This window comes from Camelina sativa, chromosome 7, assembly GCF_030686135.1.
Source record: "Camelina sativa cultivar CO46 ecotype springtype chromosome 7, ASM3068613v1".
NCBI lineage: Eukaryota > Viridiplantae > Streptophyta > Magnoliopsida > Brassicales > Brassicaceae > Camelina > Camelina sativa.
Genome location: NC_141886.1, coordinates 21,673,835 through 21,697,515, shown reverse-complemented (window position 1 = coordinate 21,697,515; position 23,681 = coordinate 21,673,835). Strand labels below are relative to the sequence as shown.

Genomic DNA, 23,681 nt, shown 5'->3' with positions numbered 1-23,681 from the left:
GATATCTTATCAATATAACACATACCATAAACGTCATATTAATTCATCAATTTGCTTTTGACATATTTTGGAATAAGTAGGTGTTCATAAAAATAATAATAGCTAGATTAGGACCGGCGGTACACCGCGGGCAAATTATTTATAATTAAAACCTTTAAATTATAAGTTGTATTTATTGGTTAAATAATTATATAATAATTGTTAATTTTATAGTTTAAACCATATAATACCGTAATATAATTTATTTTTTACATAATATTTATTTAATCAATTTAATTAGATATATCTTTTCTCTAATACCAATAGTGTTAACAAAATAATGAAATGATGTTTTACCCCTGTAACACCGAATTAATGATATTTTCAATTTATATAAATATCAACAAAACCCGTCCCGCTATATAACCCCGTCCCGAGATATTTTAACTCGCACTATATCATCTTAATTTTTAATATTTATTGTTTTGTATTATAAATATTAGATTGAGTTGATATGTTATTTATTAAGATTGTAACCATTTACATTTTCTAAAATTGACTCTTCTTATAAAGTTTAAATATTTATAATACTTAGAATTCTTAAAACGGTTGAGTATTTCTCATATTTAAAGTTTCGTAAAAGTTTAAATATATTACTAATATTTTAAAGGTCTTCTAACTTTTTTAAAAGTTGAAATATTTATAATATTTAAACTTCTTATAAAGTTTAAATATTTATAATATTTGAAACTTCATAAACTTTTAAATATTATTAATATATTATAAGTTTAACTTTCTAAAAATATAAATATTTATACGTTTTATAAAATATAAATATTTATAATATTTATATTTTAAAAGTTTTACATATTTATAATATTTAACTTTTTAAAAATATTTAAAATAAAAAACTGGAATAAACCAAATAAAAGGTTTTTAAGTTTGAATACCTGATAAATTAAGCTTTCTACTCATTTGTATTCTGAATCATTTTGGTCTTTTTTATAGTATGACTCTGAACTATTGTCCAATTTTTTAGGCGATGTGGAATATTGTATCTGTATTTTTTTTATTCATCTTTTGAGTAGTATATGTCTGTTTTAAAAAAAAATTATTACATCATATGCAAGAAAAAATCACAATTTTTAGTAACTAAATGTATTATAGAATAATTCAAGATAATTTAAAAAAGTTCAAATAAAAATGAAAGAGAATCATATATTTATGTTTAAATGAGGTATACAAATTTCCTTACTTTTTAAAATCTTACCTATAATTAATTTTGAAATTTTTGGTAATTAATATTAAAGTCAATGTATTAAATGCAAAAACTTTCCAAAAAGTATTTTTGAGCAAAAACTGCTACAAAAATACTAGTATAGATAAAGAGGTATATTTTTTGGAGGTTATTTTCATAGTTGTCGAAGGCAACAAAATGAGAAGGTTACACAATTAGACGAACATAAAGGGAGCCATCTAATGTATTAGAAAGGAAAATAATATCAACTATTTAGTGGACGAGCTTAAAATTTTCGAGACAGGTGAAATATGAAAAGGTTTTGTTGAGAAATGAACGTTATCCAGCTTAAAGAATGATTAATGGCAGAGCCGGTCAAGAGTACAACTAGAACAAGCTTGTGCTTGCGGCCGTAAATTAGATATATAATATTTCGACCATTTATGCATAGTACGATCGTTAGTCTAGCCGTAAAGTTGTAGTGTACTTGGTCATCTAGTAAAAGGTTCGACCTGCTATGATTAATGGAAACTAAACCAAGTCATGTGACTCACATATTCAATGTATAATTGGTATAGCAAATTGAATCTCTAAAACCTCTATTAATATGGATTTAGTTGAGTTACTAGTTGCTTGGTGGACAAGATCATGGATGGATATTACATAGTAATTTACTTAACTAACACTGATAAATATGTTATGATCAAACCGAGCGAAATTGATCAAGGGAGTAGATCTCTATCTAGTGGAGCGGGAGACAAAATAAGATACAAAGAACCAACTTAGTATTGAACTAGTGGTGAGATTTACCCCCTTCTAAAGAATTCAATTCTGGATTAAGAGGAGCTATATCATAAACGTATAGATTTCGGCTTATAACTATTCAATCAACTATATATAAACAAGAATACGAGGATCTGCTCTATCATTGTGAAAAAAATAGCAGACAAAAAAAAAACATAACTTTTGTGTAAGTCAAAGGAGCAAAATGCTCAAAGAAAGTGCCCTCCCATGTTCCTCCCTCTTCCTTCCGTCTCCAACTGTCTAAGCAATCAATTTCCATTACTTTTGTAATACAATATTCAAAACTATTAGTTATCTAAACTTTAAACCACAATCAATTCTCCTAAGTTACGTATTCGTGGGTCTCAAGAAAACTTAAGTGTCAAAACTATCACGATCAAACAGGGTTTACATTTAACTACAGCTTCACAACGTGAGGGTCTCAACTCTTCATTTTCACCCATCATAAAATCAAAACAAATACACATGCAAGCACGAACATGCTGCATATATATAAAACACACACATACAAACGTGTATACAGTATACACATTACTCAGGAAAAAACAAAAATAAAAAATGGGAAACTCTTTAAGATGCATATCGCAAGAACAAGATCCGAACCAGAAGAAACCAAGCTCCGCTGTCAACGGTACTAGCTCAGAGAAACACGTGAGGAGGCTGTCTCTAATACCATCTTTCCGACGCCGGACATTACTACCATCTCTCTCTTGCTCCGGATCCTCCACGTCAACTTCATCAACGTCCAAGAAAGGAGGGATCAAGACAAAGAAGAAGGTTAGAGAAAGACACCATCAAGAGCATCACCATGACCACCATGAGAAAGACTCCCTTATTCAAGAACAAACCTTAGCCGCCACAAATATACTCTTTAGCCAAACGCCTCGTAACAGCAACTCTGCTCCTCCTTTCCGACGCTCCACCTCCGTCGTTTACACTCAGCCACCTTCTGCAGCGGTAGCCGCATCCGTAGGTTCTGTTTCCGGCGTCTTGACTCCTAAAAAATCCACTTGTGGATTCGTTAGAAGTTCTAGCAATAGGCAGAGGTCAAGCACCGATCCTGTTCTTAAACCCAATCAGCTTCTAGACAAGGCAAGCACTTTCATGCCTCTATATTTTTCCATTTATCAAACCGGTCAGAATCGAACCGGCTAGTTCCTATAGATTCATTTGAGTAATTGAAGTAAATAACGCAAAAAAAAAAACATAACTGATGGAAAATAAATAAAATGACATTTTGTTAAATGTTTTGTGATTCTCAATTTTCTTATATATATAATCGAAATTGTCACTAAATATATTTTGTGTTAATTGCTATAATCTTTTGTTTTATCCAAATTTTCTGTTGAGATGGTCTACACCTATACTCATGTTAATGATGCAGCATGCTAATGATATTATATGAAAAATAAATGGAACCAGGAGCTAAAGGTTGAAGGAGCGGAGACAAAGCGGTTCGTGCTGGTTCATGGAGGAGGATTTGGAGCATGGTGTTGGTACAAAACCATAACGCTCTTAGAGAAACATGGCTTCCAAGTCGACGCCGTTGACTTGACCGGTTCTGGTGTTAGTTCTTTCGATACCAACAACATCACTAGCCTCGCTCAGTATGCCAAACCCCTCCTCCACTTCTTCGACACCCTCAAACCCACCGAGAAGGTCTCATTTTCACATAATCATAACGTTTTCTAACAGATACCAATACCATAGATGTTATTAATTTACTAACAAATTTAAGAATTGATGTGCAGGTGATATTAGTGGGGCATGATTTTGGAGGGGCTTGTATGTCTTATGCAATGGAGATGTACCCTTCTAAGATCTCTAAGGCTGTTTTCATCTCTGCTGCTATGTTGGCTAATGCACAAAGCATTCTTGATCTCTTTAATCAACAGGTTTTTTCTTGTCTTCATAACATTTTAATTTTGCAGAGTATTTTAAAAACAAATTGTGTAATTCTTATGGCCACCCACATCATTGTGCAAATAATGTCTTATCTACCTAATCTAATTGCAACCATTTCCTTGATTTAATTGCAGCCTGACTCAAATAATGATCTGATGGAACAAGTCCATATATTCTTGTACGCCAACGGCAAAAAGAACCCTCCAACAGCTGTTGATTTTGATAGATCATTGCTTCGAGACTTTTTCTTTAATCAGAGCCCCCCAAAGGTACAAAATTCACAATCACGCACACATAAGGCTAAATTAAAAGCTGAACCGGTACAACTCGGTTAAACTTAACCCGACTTGTTATCTATTTTACTATATATAGGACGTTGCATTAGCGTCGGTATCCATGAGATCAATCCCGTTCGCACCGGTGCTAGAAAAGCTTCACGTGTCGGAGAAAAACTACGGTTCAATCCGGCGGTTCTACATCAAAACCATGGAGGATGATTACGCTGTACCGGTTTCTCTCCAAGAAGCAATGATCAAATCAAACCCTCCTGAACAAGTTTTTCACCTCAAAGGCTCTGATCATGCACCTTTCTTCTCTCGTCCTCAGTCTTTGAACCGAATACTCGTCGAGATTTCTCAGTTACCGTCCAAGAAATCTTCATGAATCTTTGTTACCGGTTCTGTAAAACCGTACCGGACATAGGATCCTGTAAACTTTAGAGATTGTCGGATTTGCTTTTATATTTTTGGAGAGATATGAACCGTACCGGTCTTTTTTTCTCATTATTTGTAACTTTTTATCAAACAGTAAGTAATGCATTATGAAAATTTTGATTAAATTAATGCAAAAAGATTAGGAGAAAGTGAAATTAATATTTGGATTACACTAGAAAAAGGTTTAAAGTTACAAAACGACAACGGTGTATATAGTGATAGTTGTTCTGTTGAAGTGACGTGCCAGCTAAGCATTACCTTTATTTACATGAGATCTTTTTCTTGTGTGTGTCTATAAATCACAATTCCACAGGCTTCTTGCTTTCTCTCATTGGCTCTTTCTTCTCGCTTCTTCTCCAATCACCTTGCTGATCAGGTAAACTAGATTGGTGTTTCGTATTGCATTTGTTGCCTTGTAGTAGATGTGAACTTTTGTTTTACAGAACCTTTCACCAGTCAAGTATGATTTGATAGTTTTTTGGTAGATTTGGAAACTTGTAATATATGATACGTTCTGTTTAGGTTTGTGTAGTAATCTCGGAATTGAATGACTGCTCAATTATTCTGTTTTTGTTGTATAAAATATGCTATGCTGATTCCAGATTCATATTAGCGAAGTACAATTGAGAAAGCAAGAGAGAGATAGAATGGGTCGTGGAGTTAGTGCAGGTGGAGGGCAGAGTTCGTTGGGGTATCTTTTTGGTAGTGGAGAAGCTCCAAAGCCAGTAGCCGTTAACAAAGCTCCAGCTGAAACTCAAATATCTGCTCCTGCTCCACCTCCTCAAGCCGCTGCTCCAAAGACTGTTGATAGCACCAAACAAGTGCCTGCTGGTCTCAATAGCAACTCCTCAAACAATTACATGCGCTCAGAAGGACAGAACACAGGAAACTTCATCACGGTATATAGATCTCTTTCTTTGTGTGACTGATACTGTAACAATACATATATATAAGGATTTGTGATGACAAAGTAGACTGTCTAAAGATTTATGGTTAGGTACTAAAGCATGTTTTGATTTTTTTTTTGCAGGACCGGCCATCGACCAAGGTTCATTCTGCTCCAGGAGGTGGCTCGTCTTTGGATTACCTCTTCGGTGGTGGTAGCAACTAGCAGTACCTGAGGCCAAACCTTGGTCACTATATGTTACTTTATCCCAAGTCTCTTTTATGTCATTCTTGTGGAACCTCTTGTTCCCTTGCAAAAAATAATTAATCTATGATATCTTAGTTTAGTATACAAATGTGCTTCGAAATCTTGTATGGTTCTATTTCAAACAATAACAAATCTGTCTCAGTTCTACTTGTTCTTAATTTCACAATTGATTCATAAAATCTTCAAATCAATGTTAAAAAAAAAATGGAGAGTAAAGAATACTCTTGTATCCTAATCCTTGCAACTGAAGGGCTTTTGATTGGTAAATCTTAAATTGTTGCGGTAAAGAACAGTAAAAATTTCACAATGTGAAATTATCAAAGAGAGCATTAATATTCCAGCTTGCAAGGGGAAAAAACAAAAAAAAAGCCACTAGTTGGCCTATCTCACAATTTTTTAATTTTTTTTTCCATCAATGAGTTTATTATTTTTTTTTAACTACGAGCCTTTTACTTTGGCCTGAGAGCTCTCTCTACCCGGCGACGACGGTTAAGAAGAGCCATAGATGGATCATAATAACTCGCCGAGATCTCGTCGGAGCCGGAAACCGGAGCCTAAACCGGACATATACTCAACTTTCGTAGTCCACTCCGACTCCGATTCTGACCAAGGTGGAGATCGAGACAAACGCAAATCCAAACCTGAGGAAGACGAGAATGTTGATTTATACGCAACGATGGTTTACAAAGGCGATAGTGACGGAGGAGGAGGTGATGAAGATGATGAAGACGATTCTATGCTTCCTCCTCTTCTCAAGCGTCTTCCCAAAGATTTCGGAGGCGGCGCCTCGCTCGATTACGATGAAGACGACGGTGATGAAACCGGAGATTTCGGTACGATGATTGTGAAAACAGATCGGAGTAGTAGTCGTAGTAAGAACAGTCCGTATTCGTCTAATCCGCGAATTGGAGTTAGTCCTAGGAGGAGAGGCGGAGATGAGGAATCTTCCGATGAGGAAGAGGAGGAGGAAGAAGAAGATGATGATGATGACGATGAAGATGACGGAGACTACGGTACGTTTGTTGTGAAACCTAAGGCTAAAAAGGGAAAGAGTAAAGAGAAGGAGATTGATATGTCAACTATGGGAAGAGCTGTGGCGAGTATGCAGAAGTCAAATTTTGGTGGTAAGACTCGGAAATCGGATCCTTCCTCTTCTTCTTCTAAGCTTCAAGGTGAAGATAATCGGAAAATGCAGCAGCAGAACAGTAAGATGTCAACCACGTCTCTTCCTGATAGCATTACTAGAGAAGATCCAACCACCAAATACGAATTCCTCAATGAACTTGGTAAATTAGCCTATCTTGAGTTGATTTTGTTGTTTGTCTCTATTGTATTAGCTCCATTATGTAGCTATGATCAATATGATTTCAGTATTTGTTTCAATATGGATATGGATTTTGGCAGGGAAAGGATCATATGGATCTGTCTACAAGGCAAGAGATTTGAAAACGTCGGAGATTGTTGCGGTGAAAGTCATATCACTTACCGAAGGGGTATTAAAAACTTTTCCTCAGGGTTTGTTAGAATGTCATAGTTGCTAAAGTAATCTATATGTGATTCAAGTTATAATTTTAATAGGAGGAGGGCTATGAAGAGATCCGGGGAGAAATTGAGATGTTGCAGCAGTGTAACCATCCAAATGTTGTCCGTTACCTTGGGAGTTACCAGGGAGAAGATTATCTTTGGGTGAGTATTGTGGCCATAGCTTAATTCTCTTTGTTAGATATAGCGTCTCTTACTATTTGGAATCAATTTGCTTTCTTCTTTTATATATTTTAGTTTAGTTTATGTATTCGATCTCTCTCTAGGTACTAATTTCTGTCTTCTGACAGATAGTGATGGAGTATTGTGGAGGTGGAAGTGTTGCTGATCTTATGAATGTTACCGAGGAGGCGTTGGAGGAGTATCAGATAGCATATATATGTCGGGAGGCGTTGAAGGTATCCACAATCTGTAACCTCTTTTCACTTTATAGAATTGCTTAAAGCCCATAATCACGGGGAAGAAAAATGATGTCTGCTTCCTGTATTTTATGCTGCCATATTTGCTTGCGCTCCTTTGCTTCAACATGTTATAGGCCTAATTATTCTGTTTGTAGGGCCTTGCATACTTGCACTCAATATACAAAGTCCATAGAGATATAAAGGGTGGAAATATCTTGTTGACCGAACAAGGAGAGGTCAAGTTGGGTAAGTTATCTTAAGGAATTATCTATCCACCTGCTTGAAGAGTGGCACTTACTTGTGAATTATTCTATTACACATGTTGGCTTTTATATTTTCAAGCTTGGAATCTTGCCTTGCTTTATCGGTTTTTAATTAATTTTTTTTACTGCTTACAGCTGCATGTTGATTCCAAAGTTCTCTACCTTGATCTTTTCAGGTGACTTTGGGGTTGCAGCTCAACTTACGCGGACTATGTCCAAGCGAAACACGGTAAACACTTAAATGAATAAAGATTGCTATGGTTAATTCATCAAGCTGTCTTTTATCAATTGGCTAATTGAAGCTGAGGAGATATTTTGTGCCTGATGGTGGGATTCTGTAACGTTTTGTCTTGTTTGAAGTTCATTGGGACTCCACACTGGATGGCCCCGGAGGTTATTCAGGAAAATCGTTATGATGGGAAGGTAAGTGTTCTATTTGACAATAATTGGTTCTGATAAACTCCCTAAAGTTTATCAATTAATTTAAAAACTAAAGATTATATGGTCTGATGTAATGGTACCTTACATATCTTTTGCTGAATTTACGCTTCACGTATTATACATTACATCTCTTGAAGAAAGTACTGAAGGTTTTACTAAAATGGTTGTGCAAACTAGTTCTGCCGGATCCTATTTTTAGAGGATACCAGTGTCTGAAATATAGCCAGTTAGAATCTACGACTGCACTAGTTTTCTAGAGAGTAGATTCGATAAATCCTGTTTACATCTTGATGAAATTTGGACTCTTTACTACAGGTGGATGTATGGGCTCTTGGTGTTTCAGCAATTGAGATGGCAGAGGTAATATGGGAATACTTTTCGTAGGACTAAAATTATGTTGTAGTTGGCAGTTTAGCACTTTCTTCCGAAAATTGTGCAACAAAATAAGTTAATGCAAATGGTTCAACCAACTTCTTGTACATTTTTATTAACACTCTCACATCACTTAAGTCACTTCTTTCATATTTTATTCTTAATCATCCAATGGTTGTCTTCTGACATTTAGTTGTGTTGTTTACAGGGGCTTCCTCCAAGATCAGCAGTTCATCCGATGAGGGTTGTTATATTAAGCCATCTTGCTTTTGTTATTATGTTTCCAAGTCATCGGATACGTTATTGAGTTTAGGATGGGCAAACTATACAGTCCTGCTTTTTTCTTTTCTTCTGGTTTTGTTTTCTTCTCTGTTTGGAAAACTGAAATGAAGTGAATCTGATCTTGAATCCAAACCTAGAACAGTTTGTTGCACATTGGTTCGAGTTTGACTTCATTTTAAGGGTTTTTGTAAATGTGGTTGACTCATACAGTTCGTTTACTTTAGTTGTAAGCCGTTTGGTTCAGTCTGTTTTGAAAGCAATGTCAAGCAGCTTGGTGCTGTTAAGTTGGTCCTATAGATTGAAATGGAACCAAATCTGCATAGACATGGTATGAATTTTTTCATAAACATAAGAGTTTTTAGGCTAGAAAATGGAGGTCTTGAAATACTTCTGAAAGGTCTTGATTGGTTAGTGGTGAAAAATTAGGTGAAAAAGAGTGAAAATTCGCTTGTTTGCTTATTTGATGGCCTTTAATCTCATATTGCGATGATTTAATATCTCATTTCGGACATCCGTCTTTGCTAGGTTTTGTTTATGATATCCATCGAGCCAGCTCCAATGCTTGAGGATAAAGAAAAATGGTATGTCTTCAACCTCTTTAGAATATTACATTAACTATCATTAAGGCAGAGGAGAAATTTTCAAATCATCCAAGCGTAGTCAGTACCTTGTATTGTGATGTATATATCCTTGTAGTCACTTCATCAAACTATGTAAAGTAATACACACAATAAGTAACATACAGTGCTTTCTTTAGCTACAGAACTATTTTATCTCATGGGTCTAATAATACTTCTAGCATTCACAAATAAATTTTATATATGTGCCTGGCAGCATACGTTTTTACAAAAGCATTGACCTATAAGCTCTCAGAAACATAGTAATGCAATTTTCGTTAAAAAGATCTGGGCAAATATCTTATGGCACATTCGACTGTTGGTTACTACCCTCTGCAGGTCCCTGGTCTTCCATGATTTTGTTGCAAAATGCCTTACAAAGGAACCACGTCTTCGCCCAACTGCAGCTGAGATGCTTAAGGTAAACTATGATAGTCTTTTGCCTTTATGCCAGATATAGTTAGTATGTGTATCTCGATACTCTCTTTTTTCCTTATTCTTTCTTTTCAGCGAACTGTGACTCTCTCTTGTTAATATTAGGATATCTTCAGCTTTAGTTGTCAGAATTACCATCACTTTCATAGCTGGCATGCAATTTAGTGTTTTTAAGTTCTGTTCTTCTGATGCCATTTACTCTTTGGATTTAAATTCAGCACAAATTTGTTGAGAGATGTAAAACTGGGGCTTCTGCAATGTCGCCAAAGATTGAGAAGTCAAGACAAATCAGAGCTTCCATGGCTCTTCAAGCGCAAAATGTTGTCGCACCTTCAGACGACTCTGTATGTGTTGTATTTCCTTAACTGTCACCTCTTAGTTACCCCTATCTTCTTTTCTAATATCTCTGCAAGTTAATCATTGTCTAAAGTTTTGTAACAGTCAACACTGGGTCCAAAATCAAGTGAAGAGTTTGGAATTACTGTTCCAGCTAAACCTCCTCAAAATTCCACCGAAGCACCTTTAACCAGCACCCTGAATCGGCAGTATGTATCTGGAGAAGGCAAGTATTACATGCAGTACTATCTGTGTCTATATAGCATACTTTCACAGAAGTAACCACTAAAGGGTGTGTTGTTGTTGGCTGATATTAAGGCTACTACGCTCCTCGAGGATGTTCTGTGAGCCTTAGGCTGTTATTTTGCAAGATATAAGTTGAGCAATCTGCCTTTTCGAGCCATCTTTAGAATTTTTGAGTGCGTTTCCTCGGCGGTTCATATTTTTGTTGTATTGCAACCTTTGGGGATGATATTTGGTGGTTTATTTCTGCAGCCTTGTTAGCACATAGCTTGGATATGCATATGCTGTTGTATATTTTCTTCCATCATGGTTTCCAAAAAGCATGTAACTTACAGTTCGCATTGGCTTGTTTTCAGGTGGTGACTTTGGAACTATGATTGTTCATGGTGAGGATGAGACAGACGAGAGTGACTCCAGATCTCAACTTGTCAGAGAGAAGGAATCTTCATCGTCTCAGGTTGAAGGTGTTTCTGGCGGATTCCCAGGAGAAGAATTACCTGACTCATGGTATATCTCAGACACCTTTGCGTTAACTTTATCGGGGGCATATCCACTTATACCTAACAGGCGCTTATATTTCTGTCAGTAACATCCAATTTATTGGAAAGAAAGATATATGGATGTAATATATAACAATCAGTATCTGATGATGAACTTGCTTCTTGAGTATAATTTAACCTGATATTTATTGGTTGCTAGGAGCCACGACAAAAAAAATCTTCTTGTTACCAATGTTCCAGTTGAAGATTCAACTTCACAGAGCAAGCAAGCAAGTTCATCTCATGAGCATAAAACCAAGCTGAATAATATATCTGGAACACATACAGTAGGAGGCAGTGATGCAAGTGAAACTGTTGGCAGGAAAGCTTTTGCATTGCAAGATAAGGTTAGTTAGTTTTGTGCTGTATTTATGCTACAAACTACAGTCTAGTCAATGACTCGATGCCATTGCATGGTTAAAATCTATCTTCGTTCCTGCAGCTATGGTCTATTTACGCAGCTGGAAACACGGTACCGATACCATTCTTGAGAGCAACAGATATATCCCCGATTGCACTCTTATCAGAGAACATGATTGGAGGCATGCAACAAGATGGGAATGGAACTGTAGCCGTTGAAGCACTTCAGGAGCTCTTCACTTCTGATCCGCAATCCAAAAAGGGCCGACGTGGACAAAACGAGGTCTAAACTCTATCTCTCTTTCCTGATCACTCTCTTGAGCTCTGTGTAAAATTGAATCATAATGTTTTAATAATCTGTGGAGTATGAAATGGATGCAGATGCCTCTTCCTCCAAGCGTATACCAAAGACTGACTACAAGCTCTTCTCTGATGAACCTTGCACAAGTTTTAGCATACCACAGAGCGTACGTGTCAGATAAAATAACAAACGAACTTAATGTTTTTTTTTTTTATTACGTCTTACTAAAAACCTAAAAACCCATTGTGCTGATCCACAGGTGTTACGAAGAAATGCCGCTGCAGGAACTGCAAGCAACTCAGGAGCAGCAAACGATACAGAATCTCTGCGATACTCTTCGCACAATTCTCCGCCTGTAAAAGTTGTTTGTACATCTGGTGCTACTCTTGTATTAGTATAGGTTTGTCTCAAGTCTCAACAAGATTTTTTCTTCTTCTTTTTCGTTTAATACAATCAATTTTGTATCTTCTTAGCACAATTGCTAGAATATTGAATGAGAGAAAAATGGAAACAGGCTTTGTGTAATTGAGTTATAAACACTCCTATAAATAGAATCCCTTACAGTTGAAATAAAATTTATTACAACCTCGCGTGTCTGTGTGGCCGTCGTATCTGTAAGAAGAAGCATGGCGAGATACCAAAGTCTGATTGTAGCTGCTTTGTTTCGACTTCGAGCTTCTCGCCGTTTTACCTCACCGGCGACTTGCTTCTCCGTTAGTTCCTTTTCTTCTTCCTTACTTTTTCCAAAGACGACCAATCTCTTTCTTCCTCGCTCTTTTCCCTTCTCTTCTTCGGTCTCTACGTTTTCTTCTTCGTCGTCTTCGTCTCCTTCTCCAGCTACAGGTCGACCGCCGAAAACCGCCGGTAGTAATGACGGCGAAGAAGACACTTTTGAATGTAAGATTAAACCTTTCACTGCGTCTATATGATCTGGGTTTTAGGGTTTGTTTACAGTCTTTATGCAACTGGTCATTGTATTTTGCGTTTCTCGTGTCTAGAAGGTGTTTGTTAAAATGTCTCCAGCCTAAATGTATCTTCTTTATGTTGCTCACTTCTGTGGCCCAACGATTGATTCCATAGAAGCTGGTATCTCCTAAAGGTCATAATATATTGTTGGTCTCATAACACCTGCTTCCAAATCCAATTGGCAGATAAAACAACTGATGATGTAGAGGTCATAGAAGATTGGGAAGAAGAAGAAGAAGAGGGAGTTGAATCACAGGTATCTCTCTGCTATGTTTTCTCATCACTAATAAGCCACTCATGAGATTCTTAGATTCTCTTGAGCTAGTTTTTTTGTTTTTTCTTTCTGTTTTAACAGCTTGGCGATGGAGGAGATGGTGGTGGAGTTGTTCTTCGAGGTGTGCCATGGGGTGAAAGAGCTCTCTCTATTGCTGCAGAAGTTTTGAAGCAGTCTGAGAAAGATTTGGAATTGTTTGCTTTCAAAACTTCACCCCCTGGATATATATACGTCAGACTAGACAAACTCTCAAATGAGTAAGATTCTTGTTCACCCTTTCTACATCAAAACCATTGTGAAAGCATTACGTTTCAGAAACTAAAGAAAGCTACTTCTTTTGTTTCTTGTAAAAAAAGATATGGATGTCCTACCATGGATGAGCTTGAAGAATTTAGTCGAGAATTCAAGAAAAGACTAGATGATGCTGGGGCTGCAAACGTTGTCCCAGAGGATCTAGCCCTTGAGGTATAAGAAAGAGTCTTTCCCCCCATAAATCAACGATTTGCTCGGGTCATTTTGTTGTAAAATTTGTTTCCGTGTTGGTTTGTTTCTGTGAAGGTGTCATCTCCAGGAGCAGAGAGGCTGCTGAGAGTCCCAGAAGACTTGCCACGATTTAAGATGGCAATGACAGTAAGCTATGTAGAGGAAACAAACTCGAGGACAGCAGTAAAGAGTGCGGTGTTTCTCTTGGAGTCTATAGATGCAGAATCTGATAAATGTGTCTGGAAATTAGCAGATGTAAGGGAGAACAGAGATCCCGAAAGCAAAGGCAGACCGTTGAGCCGGAAACAAAAGGACCTGAGAATCACACTGCCTTTCACAGCTCACAGGAAGATAAGTCTCTACCTAGATTAGTTAAGTTGGAGTAGAAGTAGAGTTGCTAGCAAAGGAAGTTCATTGTCACTGAGGGTTTCACATTTCTGTTTCTGGATATTTTTTTTTCCTATCCCTTGTAAACATATCGTCTCTAAGCTCACTAGTTTACACTAGGTTGCGTTTAATATAATGGTCTAGATGAGTGATATTTTGTATTAGTTGAGATGGTAAGTGAAGGTAATAAAACAAATGACAAAAATTCACACTACTAAGACGTTGTAAGATGTGAACAGGGAAAAAATCTGACTAACAGAACAATATTAAATCTTATGAATATCATAACCTACCATCTTCAAACATTGAACCAACAAGCTCTAACTTCTTGTATTCCCTTTCTTCTACCGGTTTCATTACGTATGGACCATCTGGTTCATCATAGGGCTTTGAGGTTCGGTATTCCCTCTCTGTTATTGATCTAATACCGTCTGGATCTGATTCCACTTCATCTTCTTCATCATCATCATCTACTTCTTCCATGTCATCCTTTGGAGGATATCCACGGGTTTGTGCCTGCAACCATTGATCAACAACCCCACACTCAATTGCATATCTAGCTGTGCGTTCCAGGTAACCTTTGTTGTTCATAAGATCTGGCTGAACCGTAAGCATTCTTATTAGACCTGCAACAGAACGTAGTTCAGTTAATCGCCAAGCATAATTTTCCGAATGCTACTGAAACAAAAAAAAAAAAAAGAGACTGCAAATTATACCTGCAACTATGCCATCTCCAGATGCTGACATATCCCTTGTAAAAGGAGTAATGGGAGGATCCTCCATTCCGGAAACAGCACCATTGTGCTCTTTGGTGTAGTAATGGATCTTAGAAGTGCCATTGGTCACAAACAAGACCTTGAGATTTTCATGCCAAAGCTGTTCCACAGTTTCCAGCGGATAATGGACAAACTTACTGATGTCATTGTTTTTTGTATCGAACTCTTCAGTTGGCTCGATTCCACATAAGAATTCCAGTTCCTGTTTTGTGATTTCAATTATGTCTGCAAGATTCCACACTTCCTGTATGAACGACTTGGTTTCTTCGCTGGATTGCCATAACGGTAAAGGGAGATTCAAGTCATAGAAAATGACGTTGCCTAGTTGCTTTGATATCTTGATGGCTTGTATCGTAGTTGACATCATCTTCTTATCGAGCAGAGAATGCGAGCTGAAGTAGAACATTTTTGCCTGCACCAAAGTTAATAGAAAGAGATAAGGGAACAAGAAAAAGAGTTCAATAACTCAATGTTCCAAATCTCCCGGACAACATTTACCTCTTTGAGGACATCAACATTGATTTCAGATTTCGAAAGTGAATCCTCTGCACAGGGCTTGATACAAGTCGATTTCAAGCGACCTCTCTTGCTGATCTTCATAGTAGAACATGCCGTAACCCTTTTACCATCAATCCGAACTGATCTCGTTTGGACGTTGCACACATTCAGATAATACAACATGGCTTGACCATACTCATCATCCCCGAGTTTTCCCATAAAAGCAACCTTACCACCTAAGCTTGCAAGAGCAATAGCAACACCTCCTGCACACCCTCCAGGAGCCCTGATACACTTCTCTGGTGCCCACTTTGCATCGCTCATCCGTTCATGTAGTTCATAATCTAAAAGCCTGTTTGCTGGCCTTCCCCAGGGCACAAAAGCATGTTGTGCAGATCCAAAGCAACACACAAGAGGAGGCCATCCATAAGTGTGACTAATATCTTCACTTTCATGTTTACTCAGATCAATCTCTTCTTCTTCACTTTCGGTATCAGTGCTTTCAACAGCCAAGGATTCCTCAGCATCACTACCCTCATCATATGTATTAGTACCTAAATCCTCCTCCGGTTCCTTATCTTTTTTAGCAGTCCTCTTTCGTCTCACTTTCTTCTCGGGTTTTACTTCCTCCACATCAGAAGAAGAAGCTGCTACCGCAGCTGTAAATGTGTAGAAATTCAAATTAAGCACTCATGAAACATCAAGAGAGGACATCATTCAGCTCAATAAAATAGTAAAATCCATACCTTTCTTTCTAGTTCTTGTCTTTGGTTTCGAAGCTGAGACAGTGCTTTCCTTATCCAAAACATCATCATCATTGTCTACCAAAAGTTCAGAACTTTCTTCTAACGGTTCATCCGTTGCCACCACCACCTTCTTCTTAGTTGCTCGAGCACCGCCTCTCTTAGGACCTTTAGATGATTTCTTCCCTACAACCGCACCGTTCCCATCATTATCTCCTTCTTCTTCAAGAGGTGCTGACTCTGATAACTTTCTCCTACCAGAAGTCAAAGAAAAGCTTTGTTTCCCATTCCATCTTTCACCTCTAATCTTCACAAAACCAAGTGAGTGAAGGATACAAGGTACATCTGCATTGTACCTGCCAAAAATTAATCACAGATATGAGAAAAACCATAACATGAAACACAGAAACACATCTCTTTCCACTAAATTGAACAAATAAAGATAACAAAAAACAAGAGCAACTTAAAGTTCGCACATTTCTAAGCAGCAACGCAATTCTACGCCAAATCCATAGAAACCCATGAAATAAAACTTTCAAATTTAAGGAAACAAGAGAGCGAGAGAGAGAGAAGAAAAGGGACCTGGGGAACGATAGGAATTGGGTGAAGGAGAGAGACGCCATGAGCATGAAGTAAAGAGCTCTATTCCAAAAACGAAATTGTACTGATACTAAGCTCCGCAACCCATAAAGTCGAAAGAAGCCGAAACCCAGAAATGAACTGAGGGAATATTGCAAATGAGCTAAATTCAGATTTGAGGGGAGATTTGGGGTTTAAGCTCTCAAAACCAGCAGAGTGGCCTTAGCGGGAGATGAGCTTGGAGAGGATGAGGGAAGAGGTTTAGTGCTTTGACAAAACGGCACGCGTTCTATGTTATGATTTGAAAACGTCATGACATCTCTCGTTCTATGTTAGAATCTGAAAACGTCATGACGTCTCGACTGTTTTTTTTTCTTTGGATCCGTCAAGGTAGCCGTGGGCAATCGGATATCGGGTTCGGGTTTTCGGGTTTTTGAGTTTTCGAGTTTACATATATAGAATCTGATCGGGTTTTATATATTATCGGGTCGGATTCGGATTGGGTTCCTTCAGGTTCAGGTTTTGTTCGAGTATACCCGAAACCCGAAGAACCCAATCGGATTGTCCAAAACCCGATCAAAACCCGATCAAGTTTAAACACCTAATGTGAATAACAAACACTTAACCTGAAATTTAAGCACTTAAACTCAAAGTCAAATGTTCAAAGCAAAAGAAAAAAGAAATTCAAGTCTTCCAAAACATTCTACAAACAATTGAGAAGTTCAAGTATTCGAAAATAAAGAGAAAATCAACTTGAAATCTTTCAAAACAGCTTCTTTCATTCTTTGGTTCAATTCGCTTTTGCATCTTCCCTTTTGTGATGTGAATAACTTAAGATCCTTCTGAATCATTTTCAAACTCTGAAAAAACAATTACAAGCATTGAGAGATAAGTTTATATTAACACAAAAAACTTTTAGATAGTAAGCATTAAACAAGATAAGAAACAAACCTTTTTCAAGCTCATCCTCAAACTCAAAGTCAGCAAGAATCTGTGCATTTGTAAGCACTGTATCTTCAAACTTGAGGTCTTGCTTGAGCCATTGTTCTGTACATATCAAAATCTCAACCATATAGTGTGTGAGACAACTTCTATATGGGTTGATTACCCTTCCACTAGTGCTAAAAGCACTTTCAGAAGCAACTGAAGACACCTGCATAGCAAATAAATCCCTAGCCATCTAAGATAAAATAGGATACTTGCCACTATTGACTTTCCACCAAGAGAGTACATTATATTCAATTCCCATCATCAAATCAGGATTCTCAACTTCTTCCCTGAGATAAGTATCCAATTCATTTGTGTTTCTAACTCCAATCCTCTTAATCAGCGTATCATACTTATGGTCCACTGGGTTATAGCCATCAAACTCAACCTCTATCGAGTCAAATACTCGGTCTGCTTGTCTCTCTTGCGTATTCTGAGTTGAGGACTGAGACTGAGAAAGTTTCTCATTTGCTGCTGCGTTGGATCTTGTAGAATACTCTTTATACATATCACGAACGATATTCAGAACCGAATCATACAATGTCTTAGCTTTTAAACTCCCTTCCCCATATAGCTCCTCAAAACACAAAATTTGCATATTGCATCTTCTTTCTCGGATCGAAGACACTGACAATAACTAACATCTTGTTGATGTTATGCAGGCCATCCCAATACTTGTCGAATTTGTCAAACATCTTCTCTGCATTTAGTTTCACTTCATTATCAACATTATTACAAAGCAACCGAAGCTTCACTTCTATGTTAACTATCTCACCATAACACTTGAATGCATTCATAGTAGTAGAGGCGGATAAAACCGATGTCGCATGATAGAAGACATTTAGAAACTTCACTAACCTTTTAACTTTACGCCAATCATTTTTCTGAGGAGGTCCAATCCTTTTCACTCCATTTTCAGTCTCTAAAAAATGATCATTATACAGCTTATCTTCAAACTCCATCCTATCAAATGCTCCTTTGAACTTTATTGCCCTAGTCAACATAAAAAAAGTCGAATTCCATCTAGTGCAGACATCTAATGGCAAACTTCCCTTTGAAACCTACCCGAATCGACTCTCAACTGAAATGACTTCCTCCGATTTGGACCCGCTCTAACATATGAGATTGCATTGCAGACTGCAGCCACACTTGAATCAATTTCAGTCATACCGTCCTTCACTATCAAGTTAATGATATGCCCAACACATCTCAAATGCATAAAGTCCCCATCAAGAACCAGAGAATCTTCACTAATTAAAGAGAAAGCAGACTGAAATTGACTCATAGCACTAGTATTAGCTGTTGCATTATCAACAGTAATAGTAAACAGCCTTTCTATCCCCCATTCAGCTAGACATTTCAGCAGTGTATTGGCGATTGTTTTACCTCTGTGATCTTCAACATGCTTGAATCCTATAATTAGCTTCTTTAGACGCCAATTCTTATCAATGTAGTATGCAGTTATAACCATATAACTTGAACCTGTGAATTAAAAAAAAACATTGATAAGCATCTTCACTAATTGAGTAAAAACATTGATGAGAATATATTGAAATTTTGATTTATAAAAACAGTACCGGTTACAGAGGAAACCCATATATCAGTTGTCAGTGAGACTCTTTGCTTGGTAGTGAGAAACCACTTTTTAAGAGTAGCTTTCCTCTCAGCAAACATCTTTACTACATCTCTTCCTGATGTCCTTCTTGAATGCGGATTGTATAGGTTTACCTAAGTAGAAAAAATCAATTAGAATCATGTATATTAAAACAAGTCGCAAAATAAGATAGGAGCATCACCTTGTTGCAAAAGTGTTTAAGTGCCATTCCTTCTACAAATGACAATGGTAACTCTCCTATCACCACCATTTCATTCAATGCTTCTCTAAAAATATGCTCAGGCACTTTTCCAGACTGTAAATTCCCATCTTTATTAATAACTTGTTGACCTTCACTAGGATTTTGACATTCTTCCCATGCTTTGTAGGCCTTGCAGATTTTTAGATGATTTGTTTTTGTCCCTGATTTTGTTGGACAACTCAACTCCTTTCCACAATAGTTGCAGTTACCTTTGTTACGATTGTCCTTCAATCTTGTGAAGTGTTGCCACACATTTGATCTTGGGTTGAGAATCTTTGGAGACTTAGACTCAGGTTGCTCAGACTCGGAATCGCTGTTGCGTGTTTGTTTCTTTTTCCCCCTTCGGTTAGACTCAGGTGTTAAAAACTCTTCTTCTTCGTGTATATCTCTCTCTTCATCATCAAAAATTGGAGATGATGAGTCCATCTGCACATTCAAACCAAAACGCATCATTAATAACAATCATCATCAAGCACGGCTCGGCCAAAAATCAAGCAATGCATCTTAAAAGACAAATCAAAACCAAATTGGAACCAATCAAAACCAAATTGCTTAAATAACAGTCAAGAAAACAGTTTCTCCATCTAAAAGAATAAGCGTAATAGACAAATCAAAACAAGAGCAAACAACAAGAACATTATATAGGTTCAATTGATGCAGAGTAAGAAGACAAACCTTCGATTTCCTCCGTGAAGTTTCAGAAGGAGGAGAAGAGGCGACAACTCGACTTGGTGTTTCCAGTTTGAATAATTGGGGATGATCTCTATTTTCAATAATTGGGATGAGAAACCGAACAGACTCTTAGAAAAAAGAGAAAGAATCGAAATTAGGGATTTTAGTTTTAGGGATTTAGGGGTTTAGATATATACATAATGTAATGTATGTATATATGTTCGGGTTAATCGGGTTTTACTTCAGATTTCGGGTAATATCCGAACCCGATCGAATATCCGAACCTTAGATACATTATATCCAATCGGGTTTTACACACTATCCAAACCCGACCCGAATCCTCTACTTCGAATCGGTTCAGATTTGGGTTTTGGGTTCAAGGTAATATGCCCAGAGCTACGTCAAGGTATCTCCTACCGTAGGCGGTAGGCCAGCATGGAGATTGGTCTACTGTTTTTATTTTTATTTTTTTTTGTTTTGTTAGTCAGCACACACTTCAAAATTCAAATGTCGTGTACGTAACTAAGATGTTAATTTCTTCTTTTTTGGTTCAACAAATGTTAACTATTACTCCAGTTTATATTATTAGACCCTGGATTATTATTGGTCTGTATGATACTTGAGTTTTCACAGCGGCTCAGATCTCAACGAGACTGGTATGTCTTATTCACATTGGACTAAGTAATTAGTATTATTTAGAATTGCACATTAACTAGTTGTCAATCAGGAACTTTTGTTTCCTTCAGCTAAAATCTTAATCATAAGAGTCCTCGTGATAGTCATGACTTTGATATTGAGAGTCCTATACGAGTATACGACTCCATTTGTTGCTACTTCCTGACACCAAGAAGCATCAAAAAGTTTATGGAACGTGTAGGCGTCACCGGCCCTAAACTACGCCTCCTTACGGAAACCTCATCGATATCTCCAAAATGCTCTCTCACTCCGCCTCTAAAGATTGTTCCTCCATCCACCACAACATCGTTCCGCGCCTTCTTCCTCACTACGTCACTTGGTCCAAACAATATGGTACGTACACTCAAGACCGATCCAACATTTTCAGATGTCCACCTTATAAGATGAAAATTTAAATATGTTTTCTTTGGTACAGTAACATAAAAATTGAACGCACAAAATTAGTTAGATGCATACAATACATTTGCCAATTGCCATTATCAGAGCTGGTCGAATGTAATTTAATGCCTAAAGCAAAATGAAAATTGATGCCCAAAATTTTTTTACGTGAAACAAAACAATAGAGTATTTTTGAAAATGAATTTCTTAACCAATAGTAATTCATCAAAATTTTAAATTCTCAATTAATAATTATTGAAACTTATAATTTTTAACATTAATTGATAAAAGTTAAAATCAATTTTTGTGATACAAGAAAAAATTATAAAAATTTATCTATTATGATACAGAGGGATATCATTTATTAAACGATTTTGACAGCTTGAAAGGCAATTCTTAAAACACTTCACAAGATTGTTAGATTTATTATTATTATTATTAAAAGGGATTGCTATAATTTAATATTCAACTAACTTATCTTTGTTTATTTTTTCTTCTTTAACAGTTAAACAAAGTAGTAAACGAGTCACTAAGACTATACCCTCCTGCTACTCGTTTACCAAGAATGACATTTGAAGACATAAAACTAGGTGACCTTATCATCCCTAATTAAAGGTTTATCTATATGAATCCTTTTCCTTGCAATCCATCAAGTAAATAATTATGGGGCAAAGAAGCGAACGAGTTCAACCATGAGCAATTTGCGACCAGAAGCTTTGTATCTAATCGATATTTCATGCCTTTTGCGGCTAGACCAAGGAACTGCATTGGCCATGCTTTTGCAATGAAGGAGGCAAAGATAATATTAGCAATGCTTGTTTCCAAATTCAGTTCCACAATATCGGATAACTATAGACATGCTCCTATATTGTGCTTAATATATTGAAGAGTCTTTTGTTTACTTAGCTTATTTTGTAATTACAATTTTTTTTTTTGTTTTTTTGGAATCGAATGTAAAATTATAGTTCAACCAAACAAAAAAAGTTTTTACAGAATATGTAACATACGATAGATTAAACGCTAATAATCCTACTATATTATTTAAGAAGTACAAATATAAAACTAACTTTAAAATGTGTAAAAAATTACATTCAATTGTCATTAGAAAAACTTAATTAAAATTAAATATTAATTAAATAAATATTTCTAATTAAAAAACGAAAATAGAGGACACATCAAATAAAATAAATTATAGAAAAATTAAAAAAAAATCTATTAGAATCAAAACTAATTTGTACTTAAAAAAACTAACAGATAAGATTTCTTTTTTACATATTAGTTTTTTTTACTTACTTTACAACTATATCAAAAATTTTGTTTAACTGACAGAGATTTAAATAATTATATTCATTACATGCAAATATTTTATTAACAGGTTTTCAATAAATATTTTTAAAATACAAAAATTATAATATAAGCAACAAATTTTTAATCACAAACCATTATAAATAACATAATAACAAAATAAATTATTACAAATTTTCTTAAAAAAAATATATCCCGCGGAAAACGGATAGTACCTAATTACAAATTAAAATCGGTCGCAAGTTATATCAACAATTGGTGAAAATATGTATTATATACAACATGCATGCATGATAAATCCTCTAAACAACACTCCGAAAACAGATGACACTCAGGCTTCAGCATGAAATGGTCGTTCTCATCTCGCCATGATCCCAAATGGTACTCTTTCTGTGACGCATCTATAAAAATGAACTTTTGATTTAAAAGATCTTTCACACTTTTAGATTATCTTAATTTCCATTAAATCTGATCCTCGTTGCTTGAGGATATTTATTGAAATTTAATGTGATTACTATTCTTTAATTTTTGGTCTTACCCCATTTGGTTATTAATCTTTAACTGTGAGAGTAACATATAATTACTCCCATTTGAGGAGAAAACTTTGTATTGGTGGTGCTAATAACATTTGACAGAAAAGGTAATTAAAAAAAAAAAAAGAATCAAAGTAATTTCCAAACTCTACAATCATCAAAGTCAACTTCTATAAAATTAATGGAAAAAACAAAAAGTCAAAATAAAGTGGAAAATGCACTGCATCAAACAAGTTTACCAAAACCAACAAATTCATTTTTTTTTACAAAAATTAATCATTTCTCTTATTTTATTAAAATAAAGTCCACGATACATATATATCACATAAATTAAATAACAAAGTCAAATTATGTGAAATAATTTAGACAATACATATATGTCACATAAATACATACTCCAGCACAACAGGTGGGTCTTATACCTAGTAAATATTTAAATCAAAGACAATAGAATAGAAATTTATGAAAACCTTCAATATAGTTGCCATAATTGACAAATTCAGAAAATGAAAGAAAAAAGCTTTAGACATCATCAAAAAAGTTGAAAAAAACATGAGGATATTCCAGGCTAATCTTGATAAAGCTAACTGAGTCTTGATTAGGCTAACAAAATCTTGATAAGGCT

The 23,681-nt window shown here is 36.1% G+C and overlaps 5 protein-coding genes across 11 annotated transcripts; 4 read left to right on the top strand and 1 right to left on the bottom strand.

The window, feature by feature from the left end:
• Positions 1–2,523: 2,523 nt before the first annotated feature.
• Positions 2,524–4,775, top strand: LOC104701549 (putative methylesterase 15, chloroplastic). The gene is made up of 5 exons (XM_010417256.3): positions 2,524–3,112; positions 3,443–3,679; positions 3,772–3,915; positions 4,060–4,194; positions 4,298–4,775. Exons 1-5 carry the CDS (start codon positions 2,579–2,581, stop codon positions 4,586–4,588), a joined length of 1,341 nt encoding a protein of 446 aa, XP_010415558.1. The 5' UTR covers positions 2,524–2,578; the 3' UTR covers positions 4,589–4,775.
• A 104-nt stretch (positions 4,776–4,879) lies between these two features.
• Positions 4,880–5,941, top strand: LOC104701548 (protein SPIRAL1-like 2). Its single transcript, XM_010417253.3, has 3 exons — positions 4,880–5,014; positions 5,241–5,537; positions 5,669–5,941. The coding sequence occupies exons 2-3, from the start codon at positions 5,286–5,288 to the stop codon at positions 5,747–5,749; spliced, it is 333 nt and encodes a 110-aa protein (XP_010415555.1). The 5' UTR covers positions 4,880–5,014; positions 5,241–5,285; the 3' UTR covers positions 5,750–5,941.
• Positions 5,942–5,969: 28 nt separating this feature from the next.
• LOC104701547 (serine/threonine-protein kinase 1) lies at positions 5,970–12,498 on the top strand. Of its 6 annotated transcripts, none has more exons than XR_015562199.1 (19): positions 6,142–7,077; positions 7,196–7,284; positions 7,370–7,477; positions 7,624–7,731; positions 7,890–7,980; positions 8,174–8,226; positions 8,358–8,420; positions 8,754–8,798; positions 9,019–9,054; positions 9,618–9,673; positions 10,049–10,130; positions 10,363–10,488; positions 10,586–10,706; positions 10,799–10,857; positions 11,080–11,230; positions 11,423–11,609; positions 11,705–11,905; positions 12,004–12,089; positions 12,183–12,498. XR_015562199.1 is itself a non-coding variant. In XM_010417252.3 (18 exons), the coding sequence occupies exons 1-18, from the start codon at positions 6,297–6,299 to the stop codon at positions 12,280–12,282; spliced, it is 2,484 nt and encodes an 827-aa protein (XP_010415554.1). In that variant the 5' UTR covers positions 5,970–6,296; the 3' UTR covers positions 12,283–12,498. The 6 variants fall into 6 exon arrangements, 2 of the variants coding, with proteins under 2 accessions (XP_010415554.1, XP_087315226.1); XR_015562200.1 differs by having other exon boundaries at positions 10,799–10,899; XR_015562202.1 differs by having other exon boundaries at positions 10,575–10,706.
• Positions 12,499–12,503: 5 nt separating this feature from the next.
• LOC104701546 (uncharacterized) lies at positions 12,504–14,247 on the top strand. The gene is made up of 5 exons (XM_010417251.3): positions 12,504–12,820; positions 13,075–13,145; positions 13,245–13,420; positions 13,520–13,628; positions 13,722–14,247. Exons 1-5 carry the CDS (start codon positions 12,550–12,552, stop codon positions 14,016–14,018), a joined length of 924 nt encoding a protein of 307 aa, XP_010415553.2. The 5' UTR covers positions 12,504–12,549; the 3' UTR covers positions 14,019–14,247.
• LOC104701545 (fructokinase-like 2, chloroplastic) lies at positions 14,212–16,927 on the bottom strand. Of its 2 annotated transcripts, none has more exons than XM_087459101.1 (5): positions 16,633–16,927; positions 16,054–16,406; positions 15,308–15,966; positions 14,750–15,221; positions 14,212–14,659 (listed from the first exon to the last, which is right to left on the bottom strand). In XM_087459101.1, exons 1-5 carry the CDS (start codon positions 16,677–16,679, stop codon positions 14,316–14,318), a joined length of 1,875 nt encoding a protein of 624 aa, XP_087315227.1. In that variant the 5' UTR covers positions 16,680–16,927; the 3' UTR covers positions 14,212–14,315. The 2 variants fall into 2 exon arrangements, with proteins under 2 accessions (XP_087315227.1, XP_087315228.1); XM_087459102.1 differs by having other exon boundaries at positions 15,308–15,954; positions 16,633–16,859.
• Positions 16,928–23,681: the final 6,754 nt, after the last annotated feature.

Coding starts and splice junctions, on each gene's coding strand:
- LOC104701549 (XM_010417256.3), top strand. CDS start 2,579: ATGGGAAACTCTTTAAGATGCATATCGCAAGAACAAGATCCGAACCAG. Junction 3,680..3,771: donor CCCTCAAACCCACCGAGAAG/GTCTCATTTTCA, acceptor ATTGATGTGCAG/GTGATATTAGTGGGGCATGA. Junction 3,916..4,059: donor TTGATCTCTTTAATCAACAG/GTTTTTTCTTGT, acceptor ATTTAATTGCAG/CCTGACTCAAATAATGATCT.
- LOC104701548 (XM_010417253.3), top strand. CDS start 5,286: ATGGGTCGTGGAGTTAGTGCAGGTGGAGGGCAGAGTTCGTTGGGGTAT. Junction 5,538..5,668: donor ACACAGGAAACTTCATCACG/GTATATAGATCT, acceptor TTTTTTTTGCAG/GACCGGCCATCGACCAAGGT.
- LOC104701547 (XM_010417252.3), top strand. CDS start 6,297: ATGGATCATAATAACTCGCCGAGATCTCGTCGGAGCCGGAAACCGGAG. Junction 8,421..8,753: donor AAAATCGTTATGATGGGAAG/GTAAGTGTTCTA, acceptor TCTTTACTACAG/GTGGATGTATGGGCTCTTGG. Junction 11,906..12,003: donor GCCGACGTGGACAAAACGAG/GTCTAAACTCTA, acceptor AAATGGATGCAG/ATGCCTCTTCCTCCAAGCGT.
- LOC104701546 (XM_010417251.3), top strand. CDS start 12,550: ATGGCGAGATACCAAAGTCTGATTGTAGCTGCTTTGTTTCGACTTCGA. Junction 12,821..13,074: donor CGAAGAAGACACTTTTGAAT/GTAAGATTAAAC, acceptor TCCAATTGGCAG/ATAAAACAACTGATGATGTA. Junction 13,146..13,244: donor AAGAGGGAGTTGAATCACAG/GTATCTCTCTGC, acceptor CTGTTTTAACAG/CTTGGCGATGGAGGAGATGG.
- LOC104701545 (XM_087459101.1), bottom strand. CDS start 16,679: ATGCTCATGGCGTCTCTCTCCTTCACCCAATTCCTATCGTTCCCCAG. Junction 16,407..16,632: donor CAATTCCTATCGTTCCCCAG/GTCCCTTTTCTT, acceptor AATTTTTGGCAG/GTACAATGCAGATGTACCTT. Junction 15,967..16,053: donor GACAAGAACTAGAAAGAAAG/GTATGGATTTTA, acceptor ACACATTTACAG/CTGCGGTAGCAGCTTCTTCT.